Genomic DNA, 13,811 nt, shown 5'->3' with positions numbered 1-13,811 from the left:
CCAAGATCGTGTGCCACTGTACTCCAGCCAGGGTGAGACAGTGAGACTGCGTCTGAAAAAAAAAAGAAAATTATCCAATCTGAAAAACAAAGAGAAAATGATTAAAACAAAACAAAACAGAACAAAGCCTTAGGGATTCACTGGACAAAATCAAAAAGCCTATCGTATGTATAGCTGGAATTCCAGCAAGAACATGAAAATGAGGCAGAAAAAATGCTTAGTATCAGAAACAATGGAAGCCAGAAGACAGTGGAATAGCAGCTCTGAAGTGACAAAAGGGAAAATTAAAACCTGTCAACATAGAATCCTGTAAGAATGAAGATGAGGGCGGGGTGTGGCAGCTCACGCCTGTAATCCCAGCACTTTGGTAGGCCAAGGCAGGCGGATCATCTGAAGTCAGGAATTCAAGACCAGCCTGGCCAACATGGTAAAACTCCATCTCTACCAAAAAACACAAAAATTAGCCAGGCGTGGTGGTGTGTGCCTGTAGTCCCAGCTACGTGGGGAGGCTGAGGTGGCAGGATCGCTTGATCTTGGGGGTGGAAGTTGCAGTGAGCCAAGATCATGCCACTAGACTCCAGCCTTCATGACAGAGTGAGACCCTGTCTCAAAAAAAAAAAAAAAAAAGTATTCCCAGAGGTTAAGAGGGACATAATGATAAAAAGGTCAATTCATCAAGAAACCAAAAGGGCCATAAATGTTTATGTGCCTAAAAACAGAATTTCAAAATACATGAAACAAAAACTGAGAGAACTAAAGGCATAAATAGATACAGTTAAATATTTTAACACCCTTCTCTCAGTAATTGTTACAACTTGAACCCCCACCCCACAATCAGGAAAGACAAAGAAGATCTGAACATTATCAGCCATTCTGACCTGAATGACATATAGAGAACAGTATATTCAACAACCACATTTTCTTTGCAAGTGCACATGGTACACTCACCGAGAGACCACATGCCGAGCCATAAAACAAGAATACATTTAAAAGGACTGAATGTCTTTAGCCACAATGAAATTAAATTAGAAATCAATAAGATATAAGAAGAATCCCACATATTTGGAAATTAAACAACACATTTCTAAATGATCCACGGGTCAAGGAAGAAAGGGAAATTAGAAAATATTTCAAAATAAATTATAAAGTTCTACTGGGAAAACAACAGATCTATGAAAATTAGTGTGTTAAAATAAAATAAATGGAACAAAAGTGAATGATGAACCCATCAAGAGATGTGAGAGGAGAAAAGAAAAACTGAATAACTTCAGATAGAATTTTACAAAAACAGATGTTTCACCATATTCCATCTGCTTAGGCAATACGCAGGGATAATGGATTCTCAAATCTCCAGCAGGACCTTGCTTATTGGTGTGCTCACTTCCCCCACTTCTCTACTGCACTGTGTTAAGAACTCGGTCATAGAATAGCAAGCATGTATCCCTATTATCTCTATGGAAACATCAACACCACTTTCCTGCCTATCTCATATGCCAGCATCATTTCACTGTTAGAAACAGAAGTGAAAGAGCAAAATTATGCAACTGTTTTACCTTGCCTCCTCAATGCAAATCACTAGAGTGCCAGGACGAAAGGTATTACAGAACAAGAATGCTTCCACTATTAATAACAACGAAAATAGTACAAACACTTACTGAGTATTTGATATGCGCCAGACACCATCTAAGTGTTTGTAAATGTTAATTTTCTTAATGCACTATGAGGTAGGTTTTATGATTATCCTAGTTATGGATGAGGAAACTGAGGCAGAAGGAGGCTAAGTAATTTGCCCAAGCTCACACAATTAATAAGAAAAAAACTGGGATCCATACCCAGGGAGTCTGGCTCCGTACACTTACCTACTGCTCTATATTTCTTCTCTAGCAGTGTTCTATGCTGGAACAGTATGTGAACTGTCTGCCCTAAGAAGTAAGCACAGTCAGCCTAAATCCAATTTGAGAGCAGAAATGAAAAAACTTTAAGATTCTTTTTTCCTATTTTCTTCTCTTATCCACACCTTACCGCCTACCTTGCATTTGTTCTACAGTCTCCATAAATCTAATTTAATTAGAGCTGATGTCTCTCCTACTTTGCAGCTTCAGTTGGTAAGCTGAAGTGAGAGCAAGGCATGCTCTCTGAAACTGACTTGTGATTATTTTACCCGCTTAATCCCTTTTACTAGGATTCTGACACCTCCAGACTTGATCAAAATTATGTCTAAGACCTCCCCTAACATGAATGTAACAGAAATGGATTAAGTCTATGGTATGAGAGGTGTCCATGAAAAAAGACAATAATAAGAAATGGGACAGGCAAACAAATGCTTACCAAGTATTCCTTAAAGGCAGGTGATATTGAAATCTGTTTTCTAGCCACTTTCTAGGTCTTTTTGCTAAAGCGTTTTTTTCAGAATCTGGGACTATGTCTATAGTGGCCACCCCAGAGCCCGTGCAGCCACCCCTGGGACACGGGACAGCGGGCCACGGACCCCGCTGGGCACACACGCCTCCATGGTCGTAGACCATGACGTCAGATGACTGGGCAGAATTTAGCAGAAAATTTATCCCAAGATGTTAAGGGCTTTCACTTTAAAGCTATAATCTATTCTCCAAACCTAGAGAGCATATACCCTCATGCCCGTTCTCAGACTGCCAGCCTGACAAGAGAGAAATCCTAGTCATGCAGATTTCAGAGACTTAAAGGAGGAAAAGAGCTCTGTGGTTGACTTATTACAGAATTAGGACAGGACAGATATGAAGATATGTTCACACAGAGTTGCTCTAAATGTCCATGAAAGACACCAACATGGGGCAGGAGGCTGGGAGAGGACAGACAGGGAGAAAAACAGAGTGAAAAGGTTCTCCACATCTAGCTGCAAAATAACCTATACACAGGAAAAATTCAAAGTATATTTAAAAAGCCTTAGAATTGCAAAGGACCCAGCGGTTATTTAGTAACAGGGACCTCATTACACTGAAAGATGAGCCATTCTATCAGGCCATAAAAAGTAAATATCTAAATAATGAATCATTTTCTCGATGACTTCCTTTATAAGTTGAGAGTTATTTTATTTTTTTGAGATGGAGTCTCACTCTGTCACCCAGGCTAAAGTGCAGTGGCAAGATCTCAGTTCACTGCAACCTCTGCCACCCGGGCTCAAGCGATTCTCCTGTCTCAGTCTCCTGAGTAGCTGGGATTACAGCTGCCTGCCACTTTTTTTGTATTTTTAGTAGAGACAGGGTTTTACCACGTTGGCCAGGCTGGTCACAAACTCCTGGCCTCAAGTAATCCGGCCGCCTGGGCCTCCCAAGGTGCAGGGATTACAGACCTGAGCCACTGCTCCTGGTCAGAATATTTTTAAATACAAGTAACATATGATACACTTGTTAGTGAAAAAAAAATTCAAGCCAGGAAAGAAATATGTCACCCTGGTTAAATCTTTCGGTTTCCTCCTTCTATTTATTATTTGCATCAAACATCTCTCAGTTTGCCGTTTTTCACTAGCCAGGCTTTGGCAGCTTGTATCACTTAAAACCAGTTCCATTGTTCTCTCCTGTATCATATTGCTAAGAATGCTTTTGGTTTTATCTATTAACATTTTTTATGCTACAGATACAGGCAGAAATTTATCTACTAGGAGCTACATGACAACATTATGTTGTTGATAAGGGAAACAATTTAAATTTTAAAGAATGACTAATGGCCAGGTGCAGTGGCTCATGCCTGTAATCCCAGCACTTTGGGAGGCCGAGGTAGGCGGATCACCGGAGGTCGGGAGTTCCAGACCATCCTGACCAACATGGAGAAACCTTGTCTCTACTAAAAATACAAAATTAGCCGGGCATGGTGGCACATGCCTGTAATCCCACCTACTCGGGAGGCTGAGGCAGCAGAATCACTTGAACCCGAGAGGTAAATGTTGCGGTGAGCTGAGATCACACCATTGCACTCCAGCCTGGGAAACAAGAGTGAAACTCTGTCTCAAAAAAAAAAAAAAAAAAAAAAAGACTAATGACTAAAAACTGAAACATACTGTTTTTGTTTTGTAATTATTTTTATAAACCTTGTAAGCAAGTCATGGCAAATACCAGAATCAGTTTTTTTTTTCTAAATTTAAATAACTTCTGTAACTAAGCAGATCAAAACTAACAGTAAATACTTCATTCCCATAAGCGTAGTGTCCAGGAGAAGAATGCGCCAAAGAACATACGAAGAATTAAATTTTTCTAAAGAATACTGCCAGAAACTTACAAATATTATAACTCAGAAATACTGGGGCCAGGAGCGGTGGCCCACGCCTGTAATCCCAGCACTTTGGGAGGCCAAGACAGGTGGATCACAAGGTCAGGAGATCAAGGCCATCCTGGCTAACACGGTGAAATCCCGTCTCTACTAAAAATGCAAAAAATTAGCCGGGCGTGGTGGTGGGCACCTGCAGTCCTAGCTACCTGCAGTCCTGAGGCAGGAGAATGGCGTGAACCCAGGAGGGGAGCTTGCAGCGAGCCGAGATCGCACCACTGCACCTCAGTCTGGGCGACAGAGCAAGGCTCTGTCTAAAAAAAAAAATTGGACTATTATACGAATTGTCAGATATAAATCAGTAAATCTTAAATATTATTTTTATCTTCTAAATTTACATTATTTTAAGTATTTCATAATATCTGTACCTTAGTTTAAGGCTTTCAGAGAGTCTTTCAGCTTCTTCAACGGCTTTTTTGATGTTTGCAGGTCCAAGAACTGAATGGAAATAATCCTAAAATTATAGGAAAATCATCCCATATTGTTAGTACTGGGCATTGCATGTAACACTAGTGCTAAAATCATTAAACTCATGGTGCTTATATAAAGGGAAGTTTGTTTTATTACAATGGAAGATTTTTTAAAACTTTTAACCTATACACACGTATAATTTATTCTCCAAATGTCTCAAAAGTATGTCTTCATACCATTAGTAAGTTAAAAAGATCCACTAGTTCATAAATTTGACTTATTTGTAAGTCACCATTAAAAAGTATAAATAACATTCTTGTTATTTATAAGTGCCAAAGAAAAAAACCTTTCAAGAATAAAGTATCTTTTCTTATTAAAAATATGTACCTAGTTTTCTTCCTCTGGTCTCACAATGAAGCAAACTGTGTACAGATACAACATGAAATTTGTTTTGTTTACTTGTTCTAAACAGATATTTTTGCTTCTACCTGTACTTTACCTGTACATTTACACTTTAGGAAACTCTGAGCAACTAAAAAACCAAATGATAGAAAATAAATAATTAATAGTATAATCTAGGCCAGGCACGGTGGCTCACACCTATAATCCCAGAACTTTGGGAGGCCAAGGCGGGCATATCACTTGAGAACAGGAGTTCAAGACCAGCCTGGCCAACATGGTGAAACTCCATGTCTACTAAAAATACAAAAACCAGCTGGATATGGTGGTACATGCCTGTAATCCCAGCTACTCGGGAAGCTGAGGCAGAAGAATCACTTGAACCCAGGAGGCGGAAGTTGCAGTGAGCCAAGATTGCACCACTGCACTCCAGCCTGGGTGACAGAACGAGACTCTGTCTTGGAAAAAAAAAAAAAAAAAAATTATAATCTACCTTTAAAAAATGCAAACGGTAAAAGGTTTGGCATATAATTTACTGACAAGTACAATGAAGTTGTTGTTGCTTTTTTTTTACATCACTACTCCAAGAGGTCACTCATTAGATACTACAATCAGATATTTTCAAATCAAGGTTGGTATGACATGGCAGTAGCTAGTTAAGTCAGTTGAATGACTCCTGGATCAAGGATTTGCCACAACATGTCAATATGACTTTGCAAATAGAGCCTACTAGCACAGTTTATTACAAATTATAATAATTATAATTTGTAAAAAGAAGGGTTGTAGCTCAGAAGTACCCATCTTTGGCTCTCAGTCATGAAGAGCTGTAATGGTGGAGCCACATAAACATATATAACAGCCCATATAAATAGATATAACTTACAGATTACTTATGATACAAATAAACAAACATAGCATAACTTCTGTAACTAGGCAGATCAAAACTAACAGTAGGCTGTGTGTGGTGGCTCACGTCTGTAATCCCAGCACTTTGGGAGGCCGGGGCGGGTGAATCACCTGAGGTCAGGAGTTTGAGACCAGCTTGACCAACACGGGGAAACCCTGTCTCTACTAAAAATGCAAAAATTAGCCAGGCGTGCTGGCGCGTGCCTGTAATCCCAGCTACTCAGGAGGCTGAGGCAGGAGAATCGCCTGAACCCAGGAGGTGGAGGTTGCAGTGAGCTGAGACCGTGCCATGGTACTCCAGCCTGGGCAACAAGAGTGAAACTCCGTCTCGGGACAGGGGAAAAAAGGAAAACAAAACAAAACAAAACAAAAAAACTACCAGTAGGCTGGGTGCAGTGGCTCACACATGTAATCCTAGCACATTGGGAGGCTGAGGTGGGTGGATCACCTGAGGTCAGGAGTTCAAAACTAACCTGGCCAACATGGCAAACCCCCGTTTCTACTAAAAATACGAAAATTAGCCAGGCGTGGTGGCACATGCCTGTAGTCCCAGCAACTTGGAAGGCTGAGACAGGAGAATTGCTTGAACACGAGAAGTGGAGGTTGCAGTGAGCAGAGACCGTGCCACTGCACTCCAGTCTGGGCAACAGAGCAAGACTCCATTTCAAAACAACAACAAAAACTAACAGTAAATAATTCATTCCCATAAGACCAGTGTCCAGTAGCACAATACAACCTGGAGCATATGAAGAATTAAATTTTTCTAAAGAAAACTGCCAGACATTTACAAATATTATAACTTAGAAAAACTGGATCTGAGCTCTAATCCAATATACCAGTGCTCAACAATCTATCATTCTAAACACTTTTTAAATTTCAAAAGAGTATGTGGTAACACAAGAACAGAATATGAATGACATAGCAAAAGTTTTAATTTTTGTGTCCCAGTTAACATAAGACTTATTTTTAAGAAGAAAAATCTGTTGATGGCCAGGCCGGGTGGCTCACACTTGTAATCCCAGCACTTTGGGAGGCCAAAGCCGGTGGATAGCTTGGTCAAGGCTTTAGTGAGCCATTATCGTGCCACTGTACTTCAGCCTGAGCAGCAGAGTGAGACCCTGTCTCAAAAAAAGTCTGTTGATAACAGTTATCATATGTCTATCTAGCCTAAAAGTAGATCATGCTTTCTTTGGTTGATTCTTCTAAAGCCTAAATATATTAGAAGGACTCTTCACTATGTAATTCCAATAAAAGTGTGCAGTTTGTTCAATATCATATCAATTGAACATTACAATAATTTCAGTTAGCACACTATGTCCTGACTACTAATGCAATCTCTTAACAGAAAGTAGAATGTAATCATTACATTAACAGAACCATTTAACAGAAATCATAATGTAATCATTCTGAATAAACACAAAATGCAAAGTAAAACCAAAAATGCTATGACTTGTTTTATTCATTTTTACACATGAACTCACTAAAAAGCCAGCCTGTAAGCCCAGCTTAAACCTATTTAAACACAAAACATTGTTTATGTTTGGGCACGTCTGTTACACACTACCAGATATTCCCCTAATACTAGTGAGGTTTCCTGTCAATTATGTATCTCTGTGCTCTTAAAGGAGCACAGTTAAAGTAAGTATAAATACTTTCAAAATTTTAATAGAAGAAAAAGATAACATCCAATTATTACATAACTAAAAATGTTTGCTTCCCAGGTTTACCAGAACTTTCCTGACTCCTGAACATATGGATTCAAACAACTTTCATGATATCCTAAACAAAAATAGGTTTACCAATGAATATTAAGAATTTTCAAGAAAGTCATAAAAATGTTAAAATACAATTCTAATTTTATTTAGAATTTGCTACACTAATATTTTCAATACATTTTCTTTCCCTGCTTTTTCGGATAACCCTGAAAAAATTATTCACAAGCTGACTTTTTGATAAGTAATAAAATGTAGTGTCCTTCTCTACTAGTGAGAGAGCTTGCTAAATTAATGTTTTATCTAAATCTCAATTTTCTTTTTATTTTTGAGATGGAGTCTTGCTCTGTTGCCCAGGCTGGAGTGCAGTGGCGCGATCTTGGCTCACTGCAACCTCTGCCTCCCAGGTTCAAGCAATTCTCCTGCCTCGGCCTTCCAAGCAGTTGGGATTACAGGCGCCCGCCACCACACCTGGCTCATTTTTTATGTATTTCTAGTAGAGACGGGGTTTCACCATGTTGGCCAGGCTGGTCGTGAACTCCTGACCTTGTAATCCACCTGCCTCGGCCTCCCAAAGTGCTAGGATTACAGGCGTGAGCCACTGTGCCCCCCCTTTTTTTTTTTTGAGACAGACTCTCACTCTGTCACCTGGGCTGGAGTGCAGTGGCGCTATCTTGACTCACTGCAACATCCGCCTCCCAGGTTCAAGTGATTCCCCTGCCTCAGCATCCTGAGTAGCTGGAACTATAGATGTACACCACCACGCCCTGCTAATTTTTGTATTTTTAGTCGAGATGGGGTTTCACCATGTTGGCCAAGATGGTCTCAAACTCCTGACCGCAAGTGATCCGCCTGCCTCAGCCTCCCAAAGTCCTGGGATTACAGGTATGAGCCACTGTGCCCCCTTTTATTTTTTTTATTTTTTTTTTTTGAGACAGACTCTCACTCTGTCGCCCGGGCTGGAGTGCAGTGGTGCTATCTTGACTCACTGCAACATCCGCCTCCCAGGTTCAAGTGATTCCCCTGCCTCAGCATCCTGAGTAGCTGGAACTATAGATGCACACCACCACGCCCTGCTAATTTTTGTATTTTTAGTAGAGATGGGGTTTCACCATGTTGGCCAAGATGGTCCCAAACTTCTGACCGCAAGTGATCCGCCTGCCTCAGCCTCCCAAAGCGTTGGGATTACAGGGGTGAGCCACTGTGCCTAGCCTAAATCTCAAACATTTTCTAGTATAAGAGTGAAAATACAAGTTTCTAAGGAAGTTCAATGACATATATTCAGTCCCTACCTGATTTAAAGGGTAAAAACCAGAAAATACCTTGTTAGTAAATTTAGCACCTCACATACTTGAAGAACACTAGAGAGGCTGGGCCACAGAAAATACAACAAAAAACAGTTCTGCAACTGGGCAAGGTGGCTCACACCTGTAATCCCAGCACTTTGGGAGGCCAAGGCAGGCAGATCAATTGAGCCCAGGGGTTCGAGACCAACCTGGGCAACAGGGTAAGACCTTGTTTCTACTAAACATTTAAAAATTAGTCAGGTGTGGTGTTGTGTGTCTGTACTCCCAGCTACTCTAGAGGCTGGGGTGGGAGAATCAGCTGAGCACAGAAGTCGAGGCTGCAGTGAGCCATGATTGTGCCCACTGCACTTCAACCTGGGTGACGGAAGTGAGATTCTGTCTCAGAACAAACAAAAAACAGTTCTAAGACAGAAGCAGATGAAGCGCCCTGGACACAGCAAATGAAAATAATCATTTTTCTGAAAAACAGGAACTGAACTACTGAATCATATGAAATAATGGCCTAAGTTACCTGAGCCTTTGCAGAGAGCTTCTCAACCTGAACTTCTCTGCCTCGATACTCCCTTTGGAAATGCAATAGAGACTCTATGGAAATGGAAACATCTCATCTATTTAAATGTACTCACTACCTTCTCAAGAAGAGGAAAAAAAAAAGAGGTAGCTACAAAAATATTCCCAACCTTGTCATAGAAAAAACATAACTATTAACTTCCAAGAACAAAGCAAAAAGTAAACAAGAACATAAAAACAAAAACAAAAACAAAAAAACCTGGTTGGGCGTGGTGGCTCATGCCTGTAATCCCAGCACTTTGGGAGGCCAAGGCGGGTGGATCACCCAGGGTCAGGAGTTTGAGACCAGCCTGACCAACATGATGAAACCCCGTCTCTACTAAAAATACAAAAATTAGGCCGGGCTTGGTGACGGGTGCCTGTAATCCCAGCTACTCGGGAGGCTGAGGCAGGAGAATCGCTTGAACTTGGGAGGCAGAGGTTGCAGTGAGCCAAGATCGTGCCATTGTATTCCAGCCTGGGCGACAGAGTGAGACTGTCACCAAAAAAAAAAAAAAAAAAAAAAGAAAAAAAACCCTACCACACAGACAAAACAGCAAACAACAAAACTGCCAAAGTTATCCAAATTTCAAGACTTTCAAAAATATTTACTTTAGTGAGCACCATTTACACTGTGTTTTAAGCAATTCTACTTTAACATATTTCATAGACTGTGCAAAAACTTGTTTGAATTTAGGAAGGCCTCTGTCTCTTATCTGCAGATAAGTATGTCCAAAAATGTTAAACAATATTTCTCCCAGAGCAGGACTAATTCAACCATTGTGGACAGATGAACGAACCTCCAAATGCAAGGGGTCCCTTCTTCAAAGATAGAGCTAAAAACCTAGTAATTGGCCAGGCATGATGGCTCAAGCCTGTAATCCCAGCACTTTGGAAGGCAAAGGCAGGCGGATCACGAGGTCAGGAGTTTGAGACCAGCCTGGCCAATATTGTGGAATCCCACCTCTACTAAAAATACAAAAATTAGCTGGGCATGGTGGCGCACACCTGTAGTCCCTGCTACTTGGGAGGCTGAGGCAGGAGAACCGCTTGAACCTGGGAGGCAAAGGTTGCAGTGAGCCGAGATTGTGCCACTGCACTCCAGTCTGGGCGACAGAGCGAGACTCCGTCTTAAAAAAAAACAAAAACAAAAAAAACCTAGTAACTATTATTAGAATAACTTTGCTAATGAGAAGAAACACCAGCAATGATTTACCACCATTAAATAAAATATTAAAGTCATTCCTTAACAACCAAAAGTCACACTCCTCTAAAAATAAAAATAAGTGGGCCGGGCGCGGTGGCTCACGCCTGTAATCCCTGCACTTTGGGAGGCCGAGGCGGGCGGATCACGAGGTCAGGAGATCGAGACCATCCTGGCTAACAAGGTGAAACCCCGTCTCTACTAAAATACAAAAAAAAATTAGCCGGGCGCGGTGGCGGGCGCCTGTAGTCCCAGCTACTCGGGAGGCTGAGGCAGGAGAATGGCGCGAACCCGGGAGGCGGAGCTTGCAGTGAGCCGAGATGGTGCCACTGCACTCCAGCCTGGGGGACAGAGTGAAGACTCCGCCTCAAAAAAAAATAAAAAAAAAAAGTGGACAGGCACAGTGGCTCACAGGATCATGCCTGTAATCCCAGCACTTTGGGCGGGCGGGGGGGGGGGGGCGGATCACAAGGTCAGGAGTTCGAGACCAGCCTGGCCAACGTGGTGAAACTCTGTCTCTACTAAAGATACAAAAAAATTAGCTGGGCGTGGTAGCGAGAGCCTGTAATCCAGCTACTTGGGAGGCTGAGGCAGGAGAATCGCTTGAACCTGAGATGCGGAGGTTGCAGTGAGCCAAGATTGTGCCACTGCACTTCTGCCTGGGTGACAGGGCGAGACTCCATCTCAAAGTAAATTAAAAAAAAAAAAAAAAAAGATCAAAGAAAAAAAGAAATTTTGTTATTTCAATAAGTCAATTTAAATAATACAAGCCAATTTCTACAACCAAAGAACAAAATAAAATATTATTATTAATTGAGAGTGGCTTCTCTACCAAGTAAAAAATCTACAGGCAGTATTTTGTTACTACTGACAGGCAGTAAGATTGTTTCTAAGTAAAGGTAAACCCAGCAACACAACATCCTTCACATTTGTTTAATGAGCCTCTACATTCTTCACATTCTTCTTTTGCTAGTTTGTTTTTTGTTTGTTTGTTTGTTTGTTTTTTGAGATGGAGTCTCTCTCTATCCCAAGGCTGGAGTGCAGTGGTACGATCTTGGCTCACTGCAACCTCTGCCTGCCAGGTTCAAGTGGTTTTCCTGTCTCGGCCTCCCAAATAGCTTGGATTACAGGCGCCCACCACTACACCCAGCTAGTTTTTTTATTTATAGTAGAGATAGAGTTTCACCATGTTGGCCAGGCTGGTCTCGAACTCCTGATCTCAGGTGATCCACCTACCTTGGCCTCCCAAGTACTGGGATTACAGGTGTGAACCACCACGCCCAGTATTCTTTTGCTAGTTTCTAATATAAATGAAATATATCTATTTTCTCTATCAACACTTATCCTAGTCATCAGTTTTTTTCTCTTCATTTATATTGCCCCTGCCCTCCCTATCCATGGTTTCAGCCAAATGGAAGACAAGCACCTGTTCATAGGATTAAAAGCAAAAAGAAGTTTAAAGATTTGGGGAGTGGGCTGGACGCAGTGGCTCATGCCTCTAATCCCAGCACTTTGGGAGGCTGAGGCAGGCAGATCACCTGAGGTCGGGAGTTCGAGACCAGCCTGGCCAACATGGAGAAACCCCATCTCTACCAAAAATACAAAATTACCCAGGCATGGTGGCACATGCCTGTAATCCCGGTTACTCGGGAGGCTGAGGCAGGAGAATCATTTGAACCCAGGAGGCAGAGTTTGTAGTGAGCCGAGATCACGCTATTGCATTCCAGCCTGGACAACAAGAGTGAAACTCCATCTCAAAAGAAGAAGAAAAAAAGATTTAGGGAGTGATCCGTATCAATTTTGCAAACTGAGATTTTTAATATGGCTACAATGTCGGTCATATATAAAAAGCTGTCACATAAAAACAAGAGACTAAACCTTGAATCTTAAGAAAGTACAATAAAACTACTATTTAAAAAACAGCCATATTTTCTTACTTAATGAGCAAACTCAATTCTTCTACTTGACCTAGCAATGATTAATTACCTCAGAAAAAAATTAGGAATCTGTATGTTGCTATAAACTTGTACTAATCCATGGCAAATCCAAGAATATGCACGAGTTCACACATTACACACATTTGTAAATAATAACACTGTATCTTTAGTTTCCTTTTTCTATCTACATGAGAGAGATGATGCTGCATATAATTTGAGCTAAATTTCATTATTACTTAAAATTTTTAGAAAAAAATCAAGAGCTCCATTATGCAAAATAACTTAGGAAATAACAATGCAAAAATAAAAGGTACCTGCTGTTGCTTGAAATCAGGTCTTTTTTTGATAAGATTATAAACAGTCACGTATTTCATATATAGCACATAGGCCCTTTCCTCATCACGATCTAATCTGCATTCTTCTGCTGTCTTAAAGATCTTCAGGGCACTGTGCACATAACTTGAAATTAGAGAAAAAAAATAATTAAAGTACTTGACATCTGGGAAAAAAATACAGGTCATATACAAAGTCCACAGATAATCTTTATCAGGGGTCCCCAACCTCAGGGCCACAGGTTGGTACTGGTTCATGGCCTGTTAGGAACCAGGACACACAGCAGAAGATGAGTGGTGGGCTAGCCAGCAAAGTGTCATCTGTATTTACAGCCACTCCCCATTGCTCGCATTGCCACCTGAGCTCCGCCTCCTGTCAGATCAGTGGCGGCATTAGATTCTCATAGGAACACAAACCCTGTTGTAAACTGCACATGTGTGGGATCTAGGCTGTGCACTCTTTTTTCTTTCTTTTTTTTTTTTTTTTGAGACGGGGACTAGCTCTTATTGCCCAGGCTGAAGTACAATGGTGCGATCTCTGCTCACTGCAACCTCTGCCTCCCAGATTCAAGTGATGCTCCTGCCTCAGCCTCCCAAGTAGCTGGGATTACAGGCATGTACCACCATGCCCGGCTAATTTTTGTAGTTTCAGTAGAGACAAAGGTTTCACCATGCTCGTGAGGCTGGTCTCGAACTCCTGACCTCAAGTGATCCTCCCATCTCGGCCTCCCAAAGTACTGGGATTACAAGCGTGA

General features: G+C 41.3%; 1 protein-coding gene across 4 annotated transcripts in view; it reads right to left on the bottom strand.

Annotated features, from left to right (window-relative positions):
* Nucleotides 1-13,811, bottom strand: part of USP8 (ubiquitin specific peptidase 8) — a 78,666-nt gene that overhangs the window by 47,281 nt on the left and 17,574 nt on the right. For 3 of the 4 annotated variants that reach the window (XM_025390105.1, XM_025390104.1, XM_025390106.1), the window contains 2 exons: nucleotides 13,039-13,183; nucleotides 4,668-4,753 (listed from right to left, as the gene is read on the bottom strand). The exons of the other annotated variant lie outside the window; for it this stretch is intronic. In XM_025390105.1, the coding sequence (XP_025245890.1) occupies nucleotides 4,668-4,753; nucleotides 13,039-13,183 (231 nt within the window). The remainder of the gene's footprint in view (nucleotides 1-4,667; nucleotides 4,754-13,038; nucleotides 13,184-13,811) is intronic. 4 annotated transcript variants of the gene reach the window in all.

This window comes from Theropithecus gelada, chromosome 7a, assembly GCF_003255815.1.
Source record: "Theropithecus gelada isolate Dixy chromosome 7a, Tgel_1.0, whole genome shotgun sequence".
NCBI lineage: Eukaryota > Metazoa > Chordata > Mammalia > Primates > Cercopithecidae > Theropithecus > Theropithecus gelada.
Note: the sequence above shows the minus strand (reverse complement) of the source record. Positions and strands in the feature narration are given on the sequence as shown.